This window comes from Salmo salar, chromosome 02 (assembly GCF_965601325.2).
Source record: "Salmo salar chromosome 02, fSalSal1, whole genome shotgun sequence".
Lineage (NCBI taxonomy): Eukaryota > Metazoa > Chordata > Actinopteri > Salmoniformes > Salmonidae > Salmo > Salmo salar.
Window position 1 is genome coordinate 45,904,162 of NC_138292.1, and position 25,801 is coordinate 45,929,962.

The 25,801-nt window shown below is 43.0% G+C and overlaps 2 protein-coding genes across 10 annotated transcripts in view; one reads left to right on the forward strand and one right to left on the reverse strand.

The window, feature by feature from the left end:
• Nucleotides 1-5,273: 5,273 nt before the first annotated feature.
• On the reverse strand, nt 5,274-23,830 carry LOC106583909 (E3 ubiquitin-protein ligase E3D). Of its 3 annotated transcripts, none has more exons than XM_014168574.3 (10): nt 23,545-23,830; nt 20,281-20,486; nt 19,491-19,581; nt 18,839-19,073; nt 18,007-18,079; nt 17,566-17,644; nt 17,213-17,321; nt 16,851-17,038; nt 14,797-14,935; nt 5,274-5,654 (listed from the first exon to the last, which is right to left on the reverse strand). In XM_014168574.3, exons 1-10 carry the CDS (start codon nt 23,616-23,618, stop codon nt 5,634-5,636), a joined length of 1,215 nt encoding a protein of 404 aa, XP_014024049.1. In that variant the 5' UTR covers nt 23,619-23,830; the 3' UTR covers nt 5,274-5,633. The 3 variants fall into 3 exon arrangements, with proteins under 3 accessions (XP_014024049.1, XP_014024041.1, XP_014024055.1); XM_014168566.3 differs by having other exon boundaries at nt 20,275-20,486; XM_014168580.3 differs by lacking the exon at nt 23,545-23,830 and adding an exon at nt 22,986-23,039 and having other exon boundaries at nt 20,275-20,486.
• dop1a (DOP1 leucine zipper like protein A) overlaps nt 23,719-25,801 on the forward strand; it is a 38,916-nt gene continuing 36,833 nt past the window's right edge. For 6 of the 7 annotated variants that reach the window (XM_014168523.3, XM_014168530.3, XM_014168544.3 and 3 more), the window contains exon 1: nt 23,890-24,271. The gene's annotated coding sequence lies outside the window, so the exon portion shown is untranslated. Of the gene's footprint in view, nt 24,272-25,801 lie in introns of all 7 variants that reach the window. The other variant, XM_014168516.3, reaches the window with a different exon arrangement.

The window sequence follows — 25,801 nt, forward strand, 5'->3', positions numbered from 1 at the left end:
TCGGTTAGGACATCTACTTGTGAATGACAAGTAATTTTTCCAACAATTGTTTACAGAGATTATTTCACTTATAATTCACTGCATCACAATTTCAGTGGGTCAGAAGGAAACACATTCTGTCTCCTAGAGATGAACGTACTTTGGTGCGAAAAGTGCAAATCAACCCCAGAACAACAGCAAAGGACCGTGTGAAGATGCTGGAGGAAACAGGTACATAAGGTACAGGTACATAAATCTATATCCACAGTAAAACGAGTCCTATATCAACATAACCTGAAAGGCCGCTCAGCAAGGAAGAAGCCACTGCTCCAAAACCGCCATAAAAAACCCAGACTACGGTTTGCAACTGCACATGGGGACAAAGATGGACATTTCTCCAAAAAGTACCTCTGGTCTGATGAAACAAAAGTAGAACTGTTTGGCCATAATGACCATCGTTATGTTTGGAGGAAAAAGGGGGACTGCTTGCAAGCCGAAGAACACCATCCCAACCATGAAGCACGGGGATGGCAGCATCATGTTGTGATGTCAGGTGCTTTGCTGCAGGAGGGACTGGTGCACTTCACAAAATAGATGGCATCATGAGGGAGGAAAATTATGTGGATATATTGAAGCAACATCTCAAGACATCAGTCAGGAAGTTAATGCTTGGTCGCAAATGGGTCTTCCAAATGGACAATGACCCCAAGCATACTTCCAAAGTTGTGGCAAAATGGTTTAAGGACAACAAAGTCAAGGTATTGGAGTGGCCATCACAAAGCCCTGACCTCAATCCTATAGAAAATTTGTGGGTAGAACTGAAAAAGTGTGTGCGAGCAAGGAGGCCTACAAACCTGACTCAGTTACACCAGCTCTGTCAGGAGGAATGGGCCAAGATTAACCCAATTTATTGTGGGACGCTTGAGGAAGGCTACCCAAAATGTTTGACCCAAGTTAAACAATTTAAAGGCAATGCTACCAAATACTAATTGAGTGTATGTAAACTTCTGACCCACTGGGAATGTGATGAAAGAAATAAAAGCTGAAATAAATCTCTAATATTCTGACATTTCACATTCTTAAAATAAAAGTGGTGATCTTAACTGACTTCAACTGTAAATCTTTTGGCTTGCCCATTCAGCCTTAAAAATCCTTCTTTATCCTTTAACTCATCAACACCGATTGAAGTGGATTTAAGTGACATCAATAAGGGATCATAGCTTTCACCTGGAATCGCCTGGTCAGTCTGTCATGGAAAGAGCAGGTGTTCCTAAAGCTTTGTATACATCATAAAATATAGATACCGAGCGCACAGATGCTTCTTCAGATTGTTTCGATAAGAATGTTAAAATTGACTGACTGAATGGCATCACACCATCTTGTACTATCATGAGTTTTAGTGGACAGCTGTGGGAGTACAACTCGCCAATGAACAGTTAATTAACATGTAACATACATTAGTAGTGTTTAATATTGTAATGTGTGTCTGCTATGCAATAGACTCATATATCATGGTTTTTTATTTTTTGGAGAACAGTAGCACAGAATCCAGAGCAAGATTTCATCTTGAGCATCTCATGCCCACAGATGTGGTGGTACCATCCTTGCCCAGGGGAGGGCTGGCACTACTGTATGCCTTTCACCGCGGGCATGGCATTTTCACGGGTTCTCGTTCGGGGTTGGCACCCAGGCCAATGGGCAAAGTAATGAGTCACAGAGGACCCGCAGATACACCACGATGCCATATTAGTGAGAGGCAGGGAGTAAGGGAGGCGCAGAGGAGAGAGAGAGACAGAGAGAGAGAGAGAGAGAGAGAGAGAGAGAGGGAGGATGGGGAGAGAGGATAAGGAGCATAGGAGGGTAATAGTGGAAGTAGCTGAAGGTTCGGAGAGGGACAGAGAGGGGGATGAGGAAGGGGTTAGGATAGGAAGAGAGGAAGCTGACAATGTAGTCGTAAGAGCAAGAAGAGAAATGTATCAGACGAGAAAATGAAAGAACAAAGACGAATTATAGAAAGATGGGAAGAGTAATAAGCATGCTCAGAGAGGGAGAAAAGAGAGAAATAAAAGATGGCAATATCTGGGGTGACCTACAGCAAAGAAAGCTATCATATTAATTCCACCTGCTTTTGACAGCATTTCTTTTTTACCCATATCTTTTAACCACAGTAATGACACTGATTCACAAAGAGAGAATATCAAAAGGTTCAGGAATCATTTGTAGGGGGAATAAGCTTGAAGATGCACTTAGGCAGAGAAAACATTAGGGCTGGTTGACTGCAGCAGGAACTCTATCCGATGCCTCATTGACTAAAATAAATGTGGTAGGAGCTTGGTTCCTCTGACTTTATACCAATGGATCTCACCCTTTACACAGGTCACATGTAATCTCAGACACCACCCGTCCCAGTTAATCTAAAAATAATACGGAACAAATTCATTTGGGCACATGCCTGGAACATCCAATCTGAAATTGATATCGTAAAGCTCTGAATGGGTCTGTCCGTACGTATGTGATGTTATCTAATAATGGACTCTCTCTAATGGGAGTTGGGAGAAAACTGAAAACATTTACAGGGGTTGGAGAGTAAAATAGGGTATCAGTGTCTTATACTCACTGGATGGTTTCCAAGACACAGATTAAAAAAAATACAAGATCAGTCTCCATTGAAAATGTGTCTTAGTCCCGGATTGGACTTAATCTGTGTACGGGAAACAGGCCTACTGTGTCTGTAATCACATTTGAGAGTAACAGTAATAAAGGCTTGTTACAACCTTTTATTCTCTCAAGGTGGGTTTTGATCCCTTCCTTTTCTAAAGGCATCCTCTGAGATGAGAAAACCTGTCAAGCCATGTCCAAATCATAGGTCAAAATAGGAAGACATTTTTTCCTGAAAATGAAAAAAAAATTCAGTTGTGCATTTCTCTAGAGATAACTAGCTGAGGAGACTAATGAGCAGTACAATGACAACACGGGGCAGCCCAACGTCACCTTGGAGGATTATTTTTTTCATTTGATACCGTTTTCTTTGATCAAAGATGAGGGGAATGAAAGACAGCATCTCCTCAAGGCTGCAAAACGCAGTGATTCCCTACAATAAACACTGTTAATGTATCTGTCGTGTGTGTGTGTGTGTGTCTTCAGAACGAGGGCAACTCTTCCAGTACCTCTTCCCACTCAGTCTGCTTCGGTTCACGCTGATGGTTTATTTAGAGCTCACTTAATTGACTCTCGTGTGACAAGGGCTGGAAAGAGAGCTGAGACCCTCTTGACTGTTCAACACTGGATATATTTAATTAGCCAATTCACTCTCTGCTTTGCCACCTCAGTGAGCACAATGTGCCTTTGTATTTTTTTTAAAGTAATTGTCAGTTGCCGCATCAGCACATGGCAGATCCAGGGAGGCAAACAAGGGTATCTACATCTTCTGGCGAGCTTATAAAAATAACATAAGACACCTTACGTTGGCAGAGACAATGCTGAATCGTCTCTTATTGTCTGCTACATAACCTATGCAGATAGCTTGTCTTAATCACAAGACAATGGAGAGGGGTAGGCCAGAATAGCTCCAAAACAGAGACAGCAAAAAAACACATCACGGAATAGAGCTTAGAGCTTGATACATTCGTTCTTTCTGTTGGATCCGTGTTGCGAAGCTTAGTTCCCCCCGTTATACAGTACTGTTAAAGTCTACCTTTGATCTTACTATAGACAGATAGAAGCTGGTCTAACTCTCTCTGCATCTACATCAGCTAGGGCAGACCCTGTTACAGTTTCTTGCGGTTGTACAGCTACCAACAATGACCACCTTATACTGTACCCGTGTTGGGATTCACTATAGTTGTGTCCTTATATTGGTTAACAAAACCATGAGACAAGATGGGTCTGTAAAGCCCCAAAATAGAGAGCAAAAAAAAAATACAAATCAGTACATTTGGTTAACTTAGTTTTTCATGAAGCTCAGCTCCTGGTACTCAAACCATGACCTTTTAACTTGCTAACTATAGACATTAAGTGATGCTGAATAGAACTCTTCCCTTATTCTTAATAGTGCAGACCCTGTTCCACTTCATTGCTAGTCGGTTTACAGTTGCTACCAACAATGACCTCCTTATAGCCCATGGGGATGCACAATATGTGTGTCCTATTATTGGCTATGCCCTGTTTATAGACCCACTGTTAGAGAACATTCAAATCCTCAAAATGAAACTGAATCCCACTGGCTTTCCTCGAGTCTAATGGAGCTATAGAAGAATATTCTGCATAATGTAGAATCATATTCTGCATCGACGATATGTTGTCATGTACTTGTAAAGCTGGCTGAGTTTCTAGTGCACATTCATCTAAGGAAGTATTTGTAATTAAAGCTTTGCTAGCTGACATTCAGAAAACTCTGGAGCGTTCGATCTCATAAGCAACCACAATTACTAGCTCTCTGGTAAAAAAAAAAAAAGTAATTATAGCAGAGTTATTATAATGACGCTGTCAGCTGATTTTCCTCTCACACAGCAGCAGGTAGTGTGGCGAAGAAAAACGGTTGAAGAGGTGTAAAATGAAAAGCCTGTCCAAAAAGGTACCGCATGTCACAGAGGTTACATACAGTGCCCTCTGTAATTATTGGGACAGTGAAGTATTTTTTCCTCTTTTGGCTCTATACCTCAACAGTTTGGATTTAAAATCAAACAATGACTGAGCTAAAAGTGCAGACTGTCAGCTTTAATTTGAGGGTATTTTCATCCATATCGGGGGGAACCGGGTTTTTTTTTTGTACATTGTCCCCCCCCCCCCATTTTAGGGGAGCAAAAGTATTGGGACAAATTCACTTATGTGAATTAAATTACTAAAAAGTTAGGTATTTGGTCCCATATCCTTAGCATGCATTGACTACATCAAGCTTTAGACTATAATTTTTTGGATGCATTTGCTGTTTGTTTTGGTTGTGTTTCAGATGATTTTGTGTCCAACAGAAATGAATGGTAAATAATGTAATGTCATTTTGGAGTCACTTTTATTATTAGAAGAAAAAAAAGAAGACGGATAATCCTGAAGGAATCGTGAACAATGATGAGTGAGAAAGTTAGACGCACACATATCATACCGACCCCCAAGCCATTTTTTTGGGGAGGGGGTATGACATTTGTGCGTCTGTAACTTTGTCACTCATCATTGTTCACGATTCATTCAGGATTAACCATAATCATGGTAGCATCCACGTTCATGCAGAAGTGTTTCGAAATATATTCTGTTCTTATTTACAATAAAAGTGACCCCCCCCTCTAAAAAACACAGGCATGTTAGTCAGATTCACCATTTAATCTGGGCAGGTCATCAATAACTCAGACATTCCATTGGAATGATTAGTTACAAGTCTTTTTACATGGTCTGCATTACAGCAGCTATCAGGGTCATGTTCAGTAGGACCAAATTGAAGAAGCCTTTTCAAAATGTATAACGGAATGATCGTTCTTTAAGGAGAATGCTCGACACAGAGGTACGCACCAGCTGAACTTTGGCAATGGAACTTGGTTTCCCATTACGTGCGTCTTGAACACAGCCTAAGACAGATAAGTAACTGTACTCTAGTGTTCCAGTGTTTCTTCTGCTGATCTCCCTCTAGGAAAGATGAGTGGATCCATGGCTCTTGACCTCTGACATTACAGTCTCATGTACGCCACCTGTAAAGAATTCAGACAGATAGGGTTAGATCTCTAAAGTGTAACAATAAGAGATACAGTTTTACTTCTCACCTGTATATGTAGATTCAGATATGCAGCCAGAAAAATGATCAGTTTCATTGTACGTAATGAAGATGACTTATGATGTGTATACTGTATGGATTGTGTTAAAACAAAGGAAAAACAGTGACATTTAGGTCAACAATGTGTTCAGATGAAATGTGGATATTTGTCGGCTCGTGGCACATCCTGTAACAGTGCAGGTCTTGCACATACACGCACACATAAAACTCAAAGCCATCTCCTAGTCCTGGTTGTTTGCCTGGAAGAGGGTCACAGCTCTGCCTGACTATCTCCTGTGAGACCGCTATATTGGGATGATGGATGAGGGCATTGGCTTCACTCAAGGCTCCCCCCGAAACTCATGACTCAGCCTGCACACCGCATCAACACTCATTAACACAAATGATAACAAATTAGTCTGTGACGGCAGATTAAGCTCAAAGGTGAATGTGCTACAAAATAGCTAAGCCCCCAAAGAAAAACACAAGACAAACTAAGCTACTATTTATTCCCTTTGACTGAAGAGAGTGAACCTCAACCTCTAACGTTAATGCTTTCAAGTATGTACCTTCGAACCAGCTGCTGTCATTGATAGATGGTTGCAATCAGGGATGCAAACTGGTGAGGACCCAAAAAAGGTGACCCTTTTTTTGTTGTTGCACTGAAACATGCAAAAACAAATCCCCGCTAGAGAGAAATGCAGGTTTTAACTAATTAAAACAAAGAATGCTATCCAATATTATTTGTTGCCTAAACTTTACTGCAAATGACACTCAAGTCTTGAGAAGAAAAAAAAAATCAATACACTAATATTGCAGTTAGCCTTTATAATAGAACGCTTGTGACCACACACAAATATTGCACTTGGGGGAAAACAAACAAACATCTTAAGTAGAAATAGAATGAAACAAACAGACATTCTATTATTGCTCTACTATATTGGCCACTATAGACATCGATCAAGTGCACAAGGCTACATGAATGCAAAAATAACGTTCACTGAGTAAAAACAATTATAATCCCCCCTCACTTACACGTGTTACTGTCAAATTCAACTCAACACACATATCTTTGGGCTACACTGCATATTATTACATTGTACACTTTCTGCCTGTGGACATCTGTTCTACAATGTGCTAGCAAAAGTGAGAAAGAGGCAAAGTGTGCGGTGTTCCTTTTCACCTCCTTTCACCAGCTTAAACCAGGCCCAGCTCCAGCTACACTTGATCCCTGAATCCACTTGTTTAACAAGCAACGGCTCATTTTTCACCAAATTCTCTCATTCCGAAAATTAACCACATACTGTAGAGGGAAAATATTAGTTAACAGATAGTAGTAAGCTAGTTAACATTTCACACAGATTGCCATGGTCCAGTAAGCAACTAATGCGTTACAACTTGAGGAACGGCAAGGACTCGTATACTAGTTAATACTATAGCGAATTGGTTACATGCTGACCACACCGCGTGCGTTGCAAAATAAATTTAAACATACACGTTATTCAATTATTGCACCCACACTGCCAACGAGCGTCTGCGTTGCCAAGGGCTAACACCGTACCCAAACCAGCCGCGCGCATGCGCCATCGTGTGCAAATTAATTTTGTCCCCCCCCACACCAAACGCAATCAAGACGCATGTTAAAATATCAAAACAAACTCTGTACCAATTATATTAATTTGGAGGCAAGTCAAAAAGCATTAAACATTTATGGCAATTTAGCTAGCTAGCTTGCAGTTGCTAGCTAATTTGTCCTGGGATATAAACACTGAGTTGTTCTTTTACTTGAAATGCACAAGGTCCTCTACTCTGACAATTAATCCACACAAAAACGGTCAACACGAATCGTTTCTAGTCATCTCTTCTCCTTCCAGGCCTTTTCTTCTTTGGACTTATATACTTAATGCTAATACTTGTTCCACCACACTTTCTCCCTCACCTCAAACTTTCCAAATGCCAGTTGTTTTTCGGTTACAGCTCATGAAGTACGCTTCATCACCTTCTCACCCCTGTCTCTGTGGTCAGGCTTCTCACCTAACATGCTGACTGCGTCGCGTGCGCGAGCGTTGCAAAATACATTTTAACATTCATGTTATTCAATTATTGCACTCACACTGCTCGCGTGCGCCAACGAGCGTCTGCGTTGACAAGCGCTAAAATAGAAGTCAGTTCTATTTGTGGCGCTGAACGCGGTGCAAGTCCTGCCTCTCCCATCTCATCATTGGTTTATAGAAGCAGATACCTACGTGCCATCTCCTCATTGGTTATACCCACGTGGGTGATTGAAAGATGAACTGAGTTCGGGAATCGACATGGTAACTATGAAAGTTAGATGCCAATCGCCATATAAAGTTCAAAGAAGGAAAAGGCCTGGAAGGAGGAGAGATGACTAGAAATTATTCGGGTGACCGTTTTATATGTGTGGATTAATTGTCGGAGTAGAGGACCTTGTGCATTTCAGGTAAAATAACAACTGAATGTTTATATCCCAGGACAAATTTGCTAGCAACAGCAAGCTAGCTAAATAGGACAAATTAGCTAGCAACTGCAAGCTAGCTAAATTGCCATAAATGTTTAATGCTTTTTGACCTCTCCCCAAATGAATATAATTGGTTCAGTTTGTTTTGATATTTCAACCTGTGTGTTGTGATCGCGTTTGGTGTGGGGGGACAAACTCAATTTGCAAGCTGCCAGTTTGGGTACGGTGTTATTCGTTATCGTTCAGGGGACGCGCTGCTGTAACTCACAAGCTGCCTTTCCAGAGCACGCACTGATGTTGTAACTAGTAAATTGGTTGTCTAATCTTCAGTCGCGTGCTGCGCTGCATTCTGCTGTTATGTAAACAATTGGCTGAGCCTTGGATACAGGCAGTATTGCTCCAAACGCGCATCACTCGATCGCTTACAGCCAGTAGTGAGCCACCCCCCCCCCCCCAAAAAAAACGTTTCTCATCGGATCTACACAAATCACGTAGGTCACCTATTTCGGATTCAAAACAGCGAATTCCACTGAAAGGTGACTAGTTTGCATCCCTGTGCAATAGCGTCTAGTGGCACACTTGGTAGTTTACTCCTGCAAACTTACACTTAATTATTGGTTTTAAGTGTTTATGTGCATTCTAAAATAAAACTTTGTTTTTTTGTATTGAACACGTCCAGTTTTTCTTTTTTTAAGACTACTTCTAGCTAATAATTTGGATTCAAATACCAGCTCAGATCTATTCTTATCTCATATCTACTGCACCAAAGGCTGGACCAAAAGATACAGAAATGGCAGCAACTATCACTCACTACACCCAAGGATTCCTCAGAAGTTTATGAACATATTAAAACAACCCTGTGCAGGGAGCTGAGAGAACAATCTTATGCAATACGGGATCCTCCGGAAAAACTGCAGACGGCGAGGACGACGGAGCGGTAGGAGACTAATGAACAAACTTAAATCTTTTGTGTGCACTCGCAATGCGAACAGTAGATCATGCACACCGGATGTGGATGATAAAGAACACTGGCCAGTTCTGCAGGTTTCCCCTCAGTCAACTTCCAAAGTAATTCAATTGATGCTTTTAAACGCATCCATAAACAACAAAGGCTTACTAATGAATGACATCACCGATAGAGGTCTAGACATTCACTGTGAAGTCTACTCCAGTACCAGCTGTCTCATCTTTTGAATGCATGGCTTTCAAAATCACTGGCTCTGTATCAGTACTTGCTGTGCTGATTTATCGGCCTCCTAAAATCAACTGACTTTCTTGTGGAACTATCTGTGGCTCAATACAACACTGCATGGCCTCCATACTGGATGAAGTTGCTCCTTTGAAAACCCACCTGGTGTCTTTCTCCAAATCTTCTCCCTGGTACACTGAGGAGCTACGCTCTCTCAAAGCAACGGACTATCGTCTAGAACGACAATACCAGAAAACTGGGCTAACAGTACATGCGCAGATGTTTGAGCAACATCAGCAAGAACACAAACAGACCATAAATGCAGCTTGGACAATCTACCTCTCCCAACTGTTCAGGACCGGCAGTGGTAACTCCCGGGTGCTGTTCTTCACTGTGAGCAAGCTCCTACAACCTGTCAACAATTCTGCTACCTCAGCCTCCCTAGAACAGTGCAACAAATACCTGTGCTTCTTCCAAAGCAAAATGTAAAACCTCAAAACACCATCCTGTCCTCTCCGGCCCCTGTAGTTGATCTTCCCAGTCCTACACTCCGAGTCAAGGTTCTCCACCTTCACCACAGTCACTGAGGCTGACGTAAGCTGGTTAGAACAATGAGGCCCACCACTTGCTCACTTGACCCTATCCCCACCTCCCTTGTAAACACCTGCTTACCTGCTCTGGAGCCTCTCTTCACAGAAATTATCAACAAGTCCCTCATCACTGGATGTGTCCCTCAGCTCAAAATTGTCTGCAGTCACACCAGTACTTGAAAGGCCTGAATATGACCCTAACAACCTCCAGAAATACAGGCCTATTTCCAACCTGCCCTTCCTGAGTAAGCTCCTTCCTCGAATGTGCCGTTTCTAACCAACTCCAAAACCACCTGGCCACTCACAAACTACTTGAGCCCTTCCAGTTGGGTTTCAGAGCTAGACACAGCACCAAGACTGCCCCGGTAAGGGCCACAATGACCTCCTCATGAATGCTAACTCTGAGGCTGCCATCATCCTCATTCTCGACACAGTCAGCCACACCATCCTGCTGGACTGCATGGAGAGGCACCTGGGCCTGTCAGGACCTGAACAGTGTCTCTCTCACTGCTCGCTACCAGTTTGTAGCCATCGGTCCTAGTAGGTGAGACTGTTGTGGTCCAACAAGGTGTACCCCTCAAGGCTTGGTTCTGGGGCCACTATTGTTTTGCTTCTACATGCTGCCACTGAGAAACATCTTGAAGAAACACAGACTGGGCTTTCACTTCTATACTGACAACCCTCAGCTCTGTCTCCACAAAACACTGACAATGCACTCCTGGTCAGCTGCCTGCAGGACATCAAAGCGTGGATGCAGTTTAGTTTCCTGCAGAACCTCTTAAGGATTATCCCCCCTTTTCAATTTTCACCAAAAATGACACACCCAAATCTAACTGCCTGTAGCTCAGGCCCTGAAGCAAGAATATGGATATTCTTGGTACCATTTCAAAGGAAACACTGACATTTATGGAAATGTGAAAGGAATGTAGTAGAATATAACACAATAGATCTGGTAAAAGATAATACAAAGAAAAAACAACAACCGTTCTTTAAAAAAAAAATGTGGTACAATCTTTCAAATGCAAGAGAAAGGCCATAATGTATTATTCCAGCCCAGGTGGAATATAGATATTGGCCACTAGATGGTATCAGTGTGTGTCTAAAGTTTTAGACTGATCCAATGAACCATTGCATTTCTGTTCAAAACTTTGTATCAAGACTGCCCAAATGTGCCTAATTTGTTCATTAATAACTTGTCATGTTCAACATTGTGTACTCTCCTCAAACAATAGCATGGTATTATTTCACTGTAATAGCTACTGTAAACTGGACAGTGCAGTTAAATTAACAAGAATTTAAGCTTTTTGCCAATATCAGATATGTCTATGTCCTGGGAAGTTTTCTTGTCACTTACATCATGCTAATCGCATTAGCCTACGTTAGCTCAACCGTCCCGTGGAAGGGACACCGATCCTGAAGAAGTTTTTTTAGACAAGGTCGTCTTGATTGGCACTTGCATCATCATTGACTAAATCAGCAGCTACAGCCTTAATGTTGATGGTGTCAAGGTCCTCCCCTCCAGCGAGGTTCACAACCTGGGTGTGATATTTAAGTCAGCTCTATCTAGTGTGAAGCCCACATCAAGAGTGTAACCAAAGTCTCATTTTTCCATCTTTGGAACATTGCCAGGTTACGACCGATGCTATCAAAACCTGCAGCTGAGCGACTCATCCACGGTTTCATTTCATTTTAAAAACACCCCTTTTGTTGCCGTATCTGCCAAGTGCCTAAACACGCTACAATATGTCCAGAACTGTGCTGGACATGTCCTCGCCCACACCTCCCCCGTGAGCACATCCACCCAGCGCTATTCAACTTCCACTGGCTCCACACATGCTCTCACATCAACTACAAAATCCTGTTTCACACCTACCAACCTATCCTAAACTTTGGACACAAGTACCTGTCTGACCTTGTTCTATCATCCTGCCTCACACGCACCCTTCGCTCCTCCAGGTCCGTCGCCAATCAGCAGCCCCGCAGCAGACTAAAAACTATAGGTGACAGGGCTCCGCGGCTGTGGAAAACACTATTAGGGTAGTCTCTTCCAGACATTATTAGTGCAGTGTCTCTGTCCTCCTTTCAAAACACAGCCCAAGACCGTGCTGTTCACAAAAGCTTTCACAGACCTCTGCTAATTCTGTTCTCATGTCCTCCGGACTTGATGATACCTGTATATATGGTTTCTGTGTCTGTTGTCTGTGTTCCGTTTTTTTGGATTGTTTTTATTATTTAAAAGAAAATGCCACCTTGGGTGTGAGAAAAACACTTTCAATGAAATGAATTATTATTGACATAAGGTCCTGCCTCATTCCAAGAATAGTTGTGATATGCTGATGTACTACCCACGGGTGAAATAGTTTCTCATCACAGCTTCATCGTGCGCTCACAGCAGTTACAAATTCTAATATCGGAAATACAATTTCAGCCCGCCTCCTTTAAAAACGTCTACTCTCCTAGGGATATATATATATATTTTTTTTTAGATATGAGAGAAACACTTCTTCCAGTACTGGGAGATTGCATTTGCCAGTACAGTTTATTTTCTTTCCATCACGGTACTATGGCTCTTTTGTCAGAGGTAGTAGTATTCACAGAGGGGTGTTTATCTGTCAGCATTAAAAGGGCTGATACGACTAGAGAAGAGAAGCATCAGAAGCTAAAGGCTCGGCTTTGATGCTCTTGTACAGGCGTTCTGTTATCACAACACTCAACATCTTGGCAAGGTGACAGATGGAATATTATTCACTCTACTTGACGAGAAAAATAACTGAGGGGGGAAAAAAAACACAAATGACGTGTGAATGGGAACGGGCTGGCGAAGTGAAAGCAGTTTGCCTACACTGAAACTGTTCTGTAGGGAATAAGGCATTTCTGAAAGTGTGTTCTAAGCTACTGACTGAGGGAGGTTTCCGATTCTGACTGAGGAGTGCCACAGCAACAGACTGAGTAATCTAAATTATGGGGACCAGCCACACTGACTGAGTACCACAAGTCATTCAGTCTAATACAATACAGTGTGGGTTAGCAGAGAATTCGTCTTCCGACGAATCCCATTTTTCATGCATTCCCTAAGGCGCGTGTACCTGAGGTAAATAATTTCAACAATACGCCACAGGAGTATGCAAGACATCGTGAGGGTGAGACTTGGTATAGATCAAATTTTTCCAGCATGTTGCCCCTTACCTTTTTCTGTCCAGTTTTTATCTCCCAGTGTGCCTCTCTGTGTGGGAGATTAATGAGCTGGCGGGCAGGGGGGGGGGGGGGGGGGGGGGTGTTCTGTGGCAGGGGAGGCACGCTGCAAGTACTTTACACCCCATTACACCGCAGCACAGCTCGGAGGTGGAACACAACATCCCAGACAACACACCATTCCTCCTCCAATAATGAGAGGCAAGATCTGGTTAGAAGGGCTAACACAATAGACTGGCACTGGAAGGCCCACTCACCATTTCACATGCCCACACACACACTATTAGGGCTACATTATCAATTTGGGAGTTTTCAGCCCTCATCTGCTGCAACTCTATCTGACTATGTGATCGCATTACTCTCTGGTACTACTAGGCCTACAGCAGAGCAGTGAATCCATCTCTCTAGTGGAGGTATTTAAGTGACTAAATCAGACACTCTTCATCACTCCCCTCAGCCCCTTCCCCATTTTAGTGACATGCAGTCTAAAGTACCCCGTCCTAAAACAAGTCCCTTTTCAGCAGTAGCATAATCACTCACGGTCAGGACAAGACATTGATAGCCTCGATTTCCAGACTTTCCAGCTGAGTGATGAACGGGACTTGGGAATATGGTAACGTGGGGGGAGTATGGCATCGCAACTGTAGACAATTGATGGTTTCTATGGAAAATATATATTTTTTTTACTAAAAAGACTTATTGCAACATCTGGAATGTACAGAATGACTAACTCTTAACACCCTACAAGCCTATCAGACTGAAATATGACAAACTGGAGATAACTTCTTTCCTTACTTTTCCCATTTATCTCTCCCCTTCCTCTAAGTGGAATTGATAGCTTCTGCCAGAGTCAAAATGAGTTCATCCTCCCCTGTACAGACCCAGAGGGCAAGTAACAGAGTTTTGTGAAAGAGGGAAGGAACACAAAATATGAGATTGCAGAGCGTGGGAGAGAAAGAGAGGGAGCGCTTAAATATAATAAGCAGTCTCGTAGAGGTTTGGTATTGTAGTCGTGGTGGGAAGTGAAAACAGTAAGTAGAAAGCATTTTAATCAAAGGACCCAGAGTCATGATAACTATATAATGAGACAGGAGCCAGTGGCCTTATTTTCAGCCACGATGAATATGCAGGAGCTCAAATGTTTGTTTACATTATTTTTCAAAATGTTAGGCTACTTCAACTTCTCAAACGACACATCATGCTCTCAGGTGAGTGCTGCTGTGACAGGTAAAGAGGCAGGGATGAGACAATGGTGGTAATTACTGTGCATCTGTCTGGAAAGTCTCTGGAGAGTCCCTGGTGAAGTCAGCCAAGTTTACAACTCCTAGTCTTGCCTTGGTGCAAGAAAACTCTCCTCTTTTGTACTGTAGAGGAGGCTGTTATGGGCACTAATAAGTTAGACTGCCCAGCAGTATTGGTGGTGCTCCAGCATCTTCTAAAAATAGTTGGTCACAAAATCCCTCAACCTCTTTTCGAAAATGTGCTTTAAAAAAAAAAAAAAAATGGTCACAACGATAGCTACTAGGTAGAGGCTGTAAATAATGGATATCAGTAATATGGAATCAAACAGTGTCATGTTCATCCTGCCAAGGGGAGAAGCTCTACCTACATTACCTAGAGGCCCTCTTACCTGGTAGGAGTTCATGGAATGCAGTGACGGAGGGAGACAGGAAGTACTGGCTGTCAGTACCAACAACAGCTCCTGGCACGTGGTCAGGGGCAGGTCTAGGGGGTGGACACCGATGTCCTTCTCCCAGGTGTCTACAACACTGGACACACAGAGATAAGGGATAGCGAGAGAAAAACAAATAATGAGACCGAGAGAAAGACAAAGAAAGAGAGAAAAATGTACAACACTGCATCAGTCAGAGTAATACATAAAAAGTAGAATTTCTCTCCGAGGTTCACATCTTCTAGGCAAGGGGACATAAATCCCAGTTTGAAGCATTACGATGTTAATCAAATAATTATAATCTATCACTGGGTAATGTTGAACAGTGAGAGTTTGAAAGGGATGGAGGAATGAGAAAGTGAGGGAGAGTGATTGATTCCCTGTCACAGGTCGTGGAAGCGATCCAGGTTTTTTCATTACATTTGCCATCTGTGCAGTGGCTCTGTGACGGACACTCAGAGTTAAAATGCTGATAAGTCCTTAGTATAGAAAGTAACACTCACTTAGTATACAGTGAATGCAACTGCTTTTACAGTAACGAAAATCCTAACACATGCAGCGCTGGTCATAAACCTTCAACCCAAGGGTGTTGTGTTTAGGAACCATTGTCCAAACAGAAGCAAATTAGCCGAAACAGGGAGGGACTAACCTGAACTTGTCTAATAAGAAACCCTCGTATTCGTTGCAAAATATTTTGCTACGGTTTGTACTAATGAAAACACCGCTGGTAGTAAATTTGATTAGTTCTGCAGCCATCAACTCCACACTAATCAAGTCATCGCCCTCAGTGACAGTCACAATACAATTAAGCAGAGGCTCACTGATTCTCCCACCAATTAGAGACACGTTACTGGCGTGCGTCTCCAACAAACACGTCACCTCCAGTGCGTTCAACCAAGACAGACGGTGCTCCGTGACTTACACGACTGACTGAATTAAAACATGGTATGGGATGAATGTAACAGTATGTAGGCCTAGAGGAAACAGATGTTTCTCTAACACTTCCCCACCTTCATATAAGCTGTGTCAGCCAACAGCCACGTTGTTTTCTTCCAAAATGTTGGAGGAGTGATCCGGTTTAAGCTAGCGTAGGTCAGGGCTCTCAAACCCTGTTCCTTGAGAGCTCACCTCTAGGTTTTCGCTCCAACCCCAGTTGTAACTAACCCGATTTAGCTTATCAACCAGCTAATTATCAACCTGTGCGCTAGATTAGGGTTAGACCGAAAACCGACAGGAAGATAGCTCTCAAGGAAGAGGGTTGGAGCGAAAACCTACAGGACGGTAGCTCTCCAGGAAGAGGGTTGGAGCGAAAACCTACAGGACGGTAGCTCTCCAGGAAGAAGGTTGGAGAGCCTTGGCGTAGGGTAATTGTGTATTCAAATCCCAGCCTGGAGTTCCAGAGTACTGCAGGCTCTCAGTTCTTACCTGATATTTAATTCCACCCACCTGGTGTCCCAGGTCTAAATCAGTCCTTGATTAGATGGGAAGAATGAAAAACAGCAGTGGAACTGGCTTCGAGGTCCAGATTTGAATACCCGAGCTAGTGTCATACTTAAAACAGCAGGCAATTTCCCATCCTACACGCAGTGAACAGCAGTGATGTGCAGAGCTACGCTGTACTGTAGTGCCGTGCGGAGAGGAGTGGAGTCCTCTCCTTTCATCTACAGTTTGTTAATTACAGCTCTGCTGCCAGTCTGCTGGAGGGACTGTCACATTATACAAAGCAAAACAAGACTAAGGTGAAGCGGGAGAGGAAGAAGGAAATCATAACAGAAGTGAAGAATCCTCCTGCGGGGAACTCAGCATGGAGGAACATGGAGCACCCACCACATCTATCCGTGACTCATTTCTGTTCTCAGTTGCAAAACACAATTGTATCATAAAAAATAATACAAATACCCGTTATAATCAAATATCCTGAACAAACTGCACTGAAAGACCCCCCCCCCCACTCAAAAAAAATTATACTCTATCAGAAATGCAGCAGGAGATGGGTATGTAGGCTGTCTTACTCCTGGTGTGTGCTGGCAGAGGGAGAACAGGGGAGATAGAGGACTTTGACGGCGCTGCCAGCCTTAGTGGGTGATTGATGCTCAGAACACTGGCGGCGGCCGGGAGAGGTGACAGCATCACCTCTGACAGTCGATAACGGAGTGGCAGAGAACGAGGCAATGAGGGAGTCGCTGTTCAGGAGCCAGAGCTGAGGATCAGAAGAAGTCATTTAACACTTCACACCCTCTCTGTTAAAGCCACGCACATTTCACCAATCCACACACCGTTTCGGGCTCACATATTTCAAGCTCTTACACACACACACACACACACACACACACACACACACACACACACACACACACACACACACACCTCTTACCAATATGAAGGCTTTTCCATCTGAGGCCTGGACAGAGAAACGAAACATGCTCTGGGAGGAGGACAGCTCCACCAGTCTGGCAGCTATGGTCTGTTCCAGGAACAGTGACCTGTGGAAGAGAAGGGCATGGTTAACCCTCAATAAGAATTCTACCTAGCTAGGTCTAAAATAATATTCTACGGCGCTCACTGGCATTGTAGTAACAAAGGGTAATATATTGCATCTGCATAATGAAAAACTATAGATTTACATTGATTTTGCACTTTGAGAAGCTGAGTATCCGAATGATGGGGATGAGTATCCAAAGATGTTACAGCAATATGCACCAGTCAGAGAAGCAGCAGCATAGTTACCTGTCTAGAGAGGTATCAAACTGGCTGTCTCCCACACTGGGTCTCACTGTCACCTCTGTGATGTAGAGTTTCAGGGTCCCTGCGACATTTACAGAACCTGTTACTATTGAGCAAACCCTCACGCAGACAGAACCTGACCTGGGCATCTTTTCTAACGCAATGCAACTCTATTATGGTTCAAGTCCCAGGGTAGATGATACAAGTGGCAATTGAACTGGCAAACGAAGGGCTGCTGGTCTCATACCATTCACTAACTTTGTGCCCTTGAGCAAGGAAGTTAAGCCCTAAAATTGCTCTGGTAGTGCCGCTCTGAGGCAGACGCTGTGCTGCTACCAACCAGTGTGTGTATATGACGTTGGCTATTATGACAGCAAATCAATAAATTCCTGTTGAAAAAAAATGACAATATACAGCATCTATTCTATAAAGAGTGTTGTGTACCTGGTGCCACAGCCTCTCCCAGGCCGGCTGTACAGCTCTTACAGGAGACAAGTGTACGCCTGCGGTTGGGTTTCTACAAAAAGAACAGAAAAATACTAAATAAAGCTAAAAGACAAGAACACACAGTTCTAATTTAACTTCCCCCAAAACGGAAATCGATAACCACAATCAAACAGCCTAAAAAGAGGAGAGAGAAACAGGCAGGCAGAATTATTCTCCTCATCCCACTTCCCATCCACAGCCACACTAAAAGGCCCAGGCCGAGCCACAGATAGTGACTAATAGATGGAGAGTGAAATCAATCCCACTCCAGATAGTGATGGAGCGAGAGGCAGAGAGACCGCTAGAGAGAGAAGGGAAAAAAAGAAAAGCATGGCTTAAAACACCAGGCCTGGCTGTAGGCTCGGGTTAAAGTGGCTCACGATGTGTGTTGATGTGCTGCCTGTCTGCTCGCCTCCTCAAGTTTCCTCTCTAAAAAGGGAGTGCTGCTGCTGCTAGTGAAGTAGAGTGTGTCCATCTCATCCTGTCAGTCTCAGGCCCAGTGGGATGGGGGTATACAGATAGTCTCACACTAACAAGGAGCCTGAAGCACATACACTGCTGATGTAACTACAGGACACTTCCCTACAAACATGAGGGAAACTTTTGAAAATGACCAATGTTTTAGCTTTACTTTTCAGTAAGTATACAGCAAATTGGGGAGGGAGTGAGAGCGAGGTGAAAAAACAAAATCCAAAATTATGTATCTAACAAACATCAAAGTGATGATCAAGGCTAAAAATGGCATTGATCTTCTGCCACAGAGGTTCCTTCCTCCCTTGCCTCCTCTCACCGGTGTGTCCTGATTTTGACCATCAGCCATTTTGTTGGTGATGGGGCTGAGCTCCTGGGTGAGAGTCTCCTCACAGCCTCTATCCCGGGGCACAAGGAGGTGAGTGTCGCCCAGTAAACAGTCCTCCGCTCGGGGCAGCAGCTTCAGGTTGGCAAAGGGGTCAGGATGGCAGCACCAGTCATCCACCAGGGAGCTCCAGTTTCCGTTGGGGAGAGGGAGCACTCGCTTGAACACCCTGAGAAAAATCAATGACATTACATTGCTATACAATGGAGACTATTTGTACTGTGATGAAATTAATCGATAACCTCTATCAAAAACCTATTTGCATGAATCAATCAAAAAGATATTTGCATTAACAGGGAAAGCTGGGCAATATTCCAGTTCTACGCATTTTCCATGACAATGTCACAAACATATGTCTTCACAAAGTTTTGGCAGGTGTGTGTGGGTGTGCACGTATCTACCAATCCAATGTCAACATGACATTGGGAGATGAGATAGAGCACCGCATTGTCCTCTAGCTCAAACAGCCATCCATCTCCCTCACTGAACCCATCTTCTCCACTACTATGAGCGGCACCACTGCCTGTGTCTGAACGGAGGACGTAAATGAACCAACATACCAACTTCCTCCCTGTGGTCATCTCACCTCTCCTCCAGCACCCTGGTCCCACAGGACTGGCAGTGGAAGCAATAACTCTCTTGGACCTGCAGCCTCTCCATCACACTCCCCAGGGCCCCTGTTAGGAGAGAGTAGCCACAGAGCACATAAACAACTCTATCGGCGGGAAAAGAGCTTCACCTAGAGACGGAGCAAAAGTCGATAAACACCGGGGTGGTGGCGGACTGGCGGTGGTGAAAGAAGCTTGGGAGAAAGCTGCCAATCAATCTGTTTTTGATCGGATTTGTCAATGAACCCGACTGTTTTCCATTCCCTGAACAGTAGCTCCAAAACATGCACTCAGTTTTTTCTCAGGGAAGATGGTCGAGTATTACTCCACCAAAATCAGGTTATAGCTGATTCAGGTCAACGATTCACATTGTCTGTATATCTATCAGTGGGTGTAGTTTTAGGCACCAGACATGACGGGCCAATTACTGAGCTCATGACTCAGTCCTTTATAGATCAGGCTAAAGAGAGCACACAGGAGGACTCCTCCACTGTCTCAGTTTGAGGGAAGGCTTCACAGCCACGGAGTAACTGACTCAAGCCAGATGAGAATATATTATATAATCAGCCATGAATAAGAAATGATCTGCTGATACGGTTCTGTCTTACCTGAAATGGAGATGGTAATTAGGCTATGATATGTGAGAAACAAACATTTACATGGGAGTAATTCTGTCTCTGTTTGTTGTGTGTGTGTGTGTGTGTGTGTGTGTGTGTACGTGCACACATTTCTTTTTGAGTGTGTCCATACAGCTTGCCTCACCATTACCCGTGTCATCTGTGTGCTGGTCCACATTGAGGCGCATTCTGAAGTGTATCTCATCTCCTCTTTCAGGTGCCTCCCTGCAGGAGCCCTCCACAAGGCTGACCCCTGCTGGCAGCTCCACGATTAGCAGGCCCCGAGGAGTCCGAATGTGGAGGGACGAATCTCCCCCTGTAACCCTCACCTCTGCATAGCTCTTCGCCACATCTCTCCTGAGGGAGGGACAGACAGACAGGCAGACATGGTGTTAAGCAACATGTCCCATTTTGATATGGACATGTAAACCTGGTAACAAAACATATACAATTGGATTAATGATTCAGCATAATGGCAGGCCTCTGCGAAATGGCTGAGACACAAATGAGACTGCGTTCCTTGACAAGTGGATGATAAACAAGTGAATGGTAGACCAGTGTGTGAGACAGTACTAAAGTAATTTATCATAACCTTCCAACTTGTCCTTATCCCCCTCTACCTCCTGCCTGTTGCTGTCACAGCTCAATGTAGAAGTCTAATGAGTTAGAGGAACATTTCCAGAGAGAGAGGATGCACTTACTGCTCTGATGGAAGAAGGGCAAAGGAAAACAGCTGTAGGCCAACTGAAGAGATAGAGAGAAATAAATAGATATAGTGTGTGTGTGTGTGTGTGTGTGTGTGTGTGTGTGTGTGTGTGTGTGTGTGTGAGAGAGAAAGAGAAAGGAAGAAAAAAAGAGTGGTGTGTAGGGGAAAGTGCATGTACAATGTTTGGCTAATACAGAATTTTCTTTCTCTTGCAGTGACAGCCCTGATGCACTCATGCACGGAAGATATGTTGCCCTCTGCTCAATCTCTGGGTTCGATGCAATTATTTTCACTAGCCATGCAATGCATCTCTGTCCATGCTTGACACAAGTGCTGTCCCCCAGGAAGAAAAACATTACCCAGCGAAGACCGCTTTAAAATCACAACTTGGTTGGCTGCATTGAATTTTCTCACTTCCAACCGAGTGGAGGAAGCAACAACAAACAACTGGAAAGAACTATTGCCAGGAACCATAGGCTACTATTGCCACACCAGACAATACACAAGCGACTGGTAAAACAAGAGTCTCTAAACAGTAAACCTGCTCTTTTTAACAAGATATTATCCAACTATAGAACAATTGGGCAATGCAGCAAAGCACAGACTAGGCTATAGGCCTAACCTACAGAATCCCACACCAATGTTTACAAGTAACAAATGTAGAGGCTCCCAAAGGAACCAACACCTGGACACGATTCTATTTATGGTGCATTTTCATTCAGGATTTACCCAAGTGTTTTACCCAAAAGGCTTAGACTTTTCTATTTCCTTCTACACGGGACAGCACCAGGGTGTCTGTAGTGACGCCTCAAGCACTGAGATGCAGTGCCTTAGACCACTGTTCCACTTAAGTGAGAAGAGTATACACTTATTTTCAGAGATGGAAAGATTCATTGGGGCAGTTTCAGATAAGTAGACTTAACATGGACTTAGGGCCATAAAACATGGATGTAAGTAAAAAAAAAAAAGAAAATCTCCACTTTATGTCAACTTATCTCAAGTCTGAATAGGGCCCTAAGGCTGCTTTTGTTATAGTCGAAAAGCAGCAGAGCCCTATTAAAACAAAACATTATGACTTACGTCAATGTTTTATGGACTCAAGTCCATGTTAAGTCTGACTCATTGCCACAGCTGGAATGGCCCATTTATTTTGATTAAAACATTTAAAAAAGCCCTATGTGAAAACGTTAATATTTCCTACTCCACAACCCCACCTGGTGTCAAAATATAGCATTACATAAAAATCATTTTAGAATACACATACAATGCATCATCCAAATTACACGATTATACTGCGTAGGCAATCAGAGTATGTAAGTGGCTCAAGGAAAATGCTCAATTTTTTTCATCCTAAAACACCAATTACTATAAATTAGGCCATCATCGCTGTTCGTTCGTGAATTTTAATCCTTCACGTTGTACATGTTAAACGTCCATGCTGTATGCATGCCAACCATTTAATACTAATCCGTTTCATGGGAATATGCATTTCGAGTTAAACACAGCCACAACATTAGAACAAAAATGCAACAACTTCAGCACAATCATCTTAAACTGACATGGTATAACAGTAGCCGGACATTATCTATGCTATTATATTCGGTTTGTCATGTAAAATACTAATTAAATCAAGTGATCTCGCGAGACATATCACCATCACGAGAAGAAGCGGAGCGGAACCAGCAGCACCTGTGATGCCAATTTAGCAATTTTGTTGCTAGATTTAGCAACTTTTCAGACTACCCTGGCAACTTTCTTTTCACAAAACACCTAGCAACAAATTTAGCTACTTTTAAACATTTATTTGGAACTTTTAGCAACTTTTGAAAAGTGACTCAAACGCTAAAATACACGCATTTTCCCTCTAAATGACACAAAAACGATTTTCTCTGTCACACACTCAAGTCACAACACACGTGCCTGGCTGCAAAAGTGCATTGTGAGTGACGTCAGCAGCAGGCCAGCAGCAATTTCAGCAAATTGCAAATCATTGTTGGCTGACTGCAGCAGCAGTACGGCTTCGACGAGCCAAAACCAATGAATATAGTTGGTCACGAATGTTTGATCTTGAACAGGACTTACAACATCAATCAACATGCCTCAATCAAAAATGTACAGCCAGAAGTACAGAAAAGAGTGGGAGTCTGTACCTGAACAAATGTCAAATCATATTTTTTGCCGAGATGGCCAGTCAATTTGAGTAACATTATTGTGTATTCTACGTAATGACGCAAATACGTTTTCACGCAATGACGTCATTTAGCAACAAATCAACCTGCCTCTAGCAACTAACCCTGAAAATTAGTTGGCAACACTGAGCAGCACTACACCCCTGACTATAAGGGTTGGATGACTTCGGGAGTTATACGTAACCACGGCTCTATGAACTAAGCGGTGCATTCAGTTGACTAACAGTAGTACAATTGTTTTACACCATTGCAGCAGCGCAAAAGATTCGTGGTTGACCCAAAATCATCCAGGTCATGGTGAAGTCCCTGATGTAGGGCTCGGAGTTAATGTTATAAATGTAGGCTAAGTGTCACAAGTGTGTGGTCCTTAAGATGTTAAATACCTTTCTATCAGTCTGTTCTGCGCAGTTTGTTAACGGCAGGAACGCACCCTCTATCCTGTTATGCTAGCACAACTAGCTGACATTAGCTAAGACTAGATACCTAGCTAGTGGTAGCTAACTATTTCGCAAATAATTACCAGAGAACAAGAAGACCACTTTGCAACCGTTTCCTTAGTTCGAGAAACACTCCAGCTCCTGCATTTTCGCCCATGGTGTGTGTCTTTTTCTTCTATTGCTCGCAATGGCTAGCTGGCTAACCTTATTTAACAACGAAGACACGTGCAGTTTACTTTTTGCTCTAACAGAGATAACGGAGTCCAAAGCGAAATGGCTTCGTACATCTGATTGTCATTATGGTGAATTAAAGTAAATGTAGCAGTAAAAAATCATCCGCGTATCAACGTAAAACAGTGAAGACTATGGCATATATTTCACTACCTAGCAACACGAGCCGGAACTTTTCTACCGCCAGGAGGGATTGCAGTCGGACAAATGAAGTAGACGTGCCGCAATCTGCAATGCAGTCTGGGACAACTGTAAACGGGATTGTTTGGCTTTGTGAATCTGGACGTAGGTTTTGATGTTGGTTTGTTTTTCAATCAAAGGCAAAGACATCTCCATCTTAAAATATGTAGGATACACTTATTATTTAACCCGTGAGCGTTGAATGCTTACTTGACAAGTGACACGGTTTAACCGAGTCGACACCGGGGGACCGGCAGCAGCAACATCATCAATAATACGTACATGACTATCAAGGATACATTTCCCACTGAACCAATTAGCGCTGGCTGAATTGTTTTTTTAATTCGTCAAGCGGGATACATAATTTAGTGACAGTGGTTTACAAATATCCTTCTAACGGTAAGCATTTATCGTCGACTGTCGCGGCCGATAAATAACAGACAGTCGTTGTTATGCTAGTTTTGGGACACAACATCGGGAGTTAGTCAGGGTGTAACGTTACATCTAAGTAAGTTACTTGGTACTATTGTAGCCATCTAGGTGTTGTAGCCCTGCCTTGACTGAGTTAGCAAGCTAGCACATTTCCACGGAGGGCAGGTTTCGGTATTGTTGACCACGCATGACTTATTACGATAGGTGATGTCATTCATGTTTGGTTGCGAGTTATGTCAGATGCCTTGATAAGTGTTTAACGTTGTTAGCTTTAGAAACGAATCATTTTTTTGTATCCATCTTTTTAAATAGGTGACTTGCTAGCTAGTTTGATCTTACGTTTTATAATTTGCATGTCATATTGTTCTTGTCAGTATATCTAGTTGGTGTGTCATTATACAATTAGGCTGTCTCTTGCCAAATATTTCAACTCTTGACAACTAGATACAGATCCATATAGCTGCAACTTCAAAGACCAGGGCTGTCATTTAGTTTCCTGTGTCGCCCACCGCACCAAGAACACATTTCATTGTGAGGCACTGGGCAGGACTGTCATGTGATGCATGTACTGTACCACGCAGGTCTGCCCCTTCCTTGATTACCAGGTGGGAGGAATTTAGGTTTGTGCCTTGGACAGGGGCGAAAATCTGATATCAACTTTGGAGGGGACAATTACATGAAATTTTCTCAAGAGCAATTCCTGAGGGGGACACCAAAAGTAGTGCTGTAACACATAGCCTACATTGTAATATGGTAAATGTATATTGAGGAACCAAAGAAATAAGGTGTTTGCCGTACTCCTAACTACCGGTACCCAAAACTACACAACTAATCACAACAGCAATACCATTGCCTTAAACTGGTGACTGAACTAAGATTTGTTAAAGTTGAGAGTGGGGGTATCCATGGCATTTTCCAATTATGTTCCTATTTTACAAGTCCAAAAAATGGAGAACCTTTCATAATGTTGCCAAACAAAGACTCAACAAACTTACCTGAGACTCCGTCTCTGCCAGTCTGTCCCTGCATATCTGTCCCCAACTCTGCTGTCTGTGTGCCATCTGTTGCCTGCTCTGCCTAATGACATCATTGTGAAACATTTCCATTAGAATTTAATTTCTTTCTTATGAACATTTTATCAACTAGTCTGAGATATTAGGCTACTAGGGTTCTTACTTTGCGTTTTGGTGTACTGAAAAATACTCTGATGTCCGTCTTATTTTTCTGCCATTTTTCTACCTGGCTGGCTGGCTGGCTACACACACACACACACAGTGTGTAGGTTATTTACAGTAGGATATGGGCTTCTATCATATCTTTTATCATTCTATTTGGGCTTCGATCTAAAAGGTAGCTAGCAAATGTGAAACGGATTAAAATGACAAGAGTTGACAGCTGTATGAGTTCACCATTTACACAACATATGCTGCAACCTTTTGTAATTTTAATAGTTTGTTTCATATTGGCTGGCTTCCAACAATAGCTGAATTTGCAAAG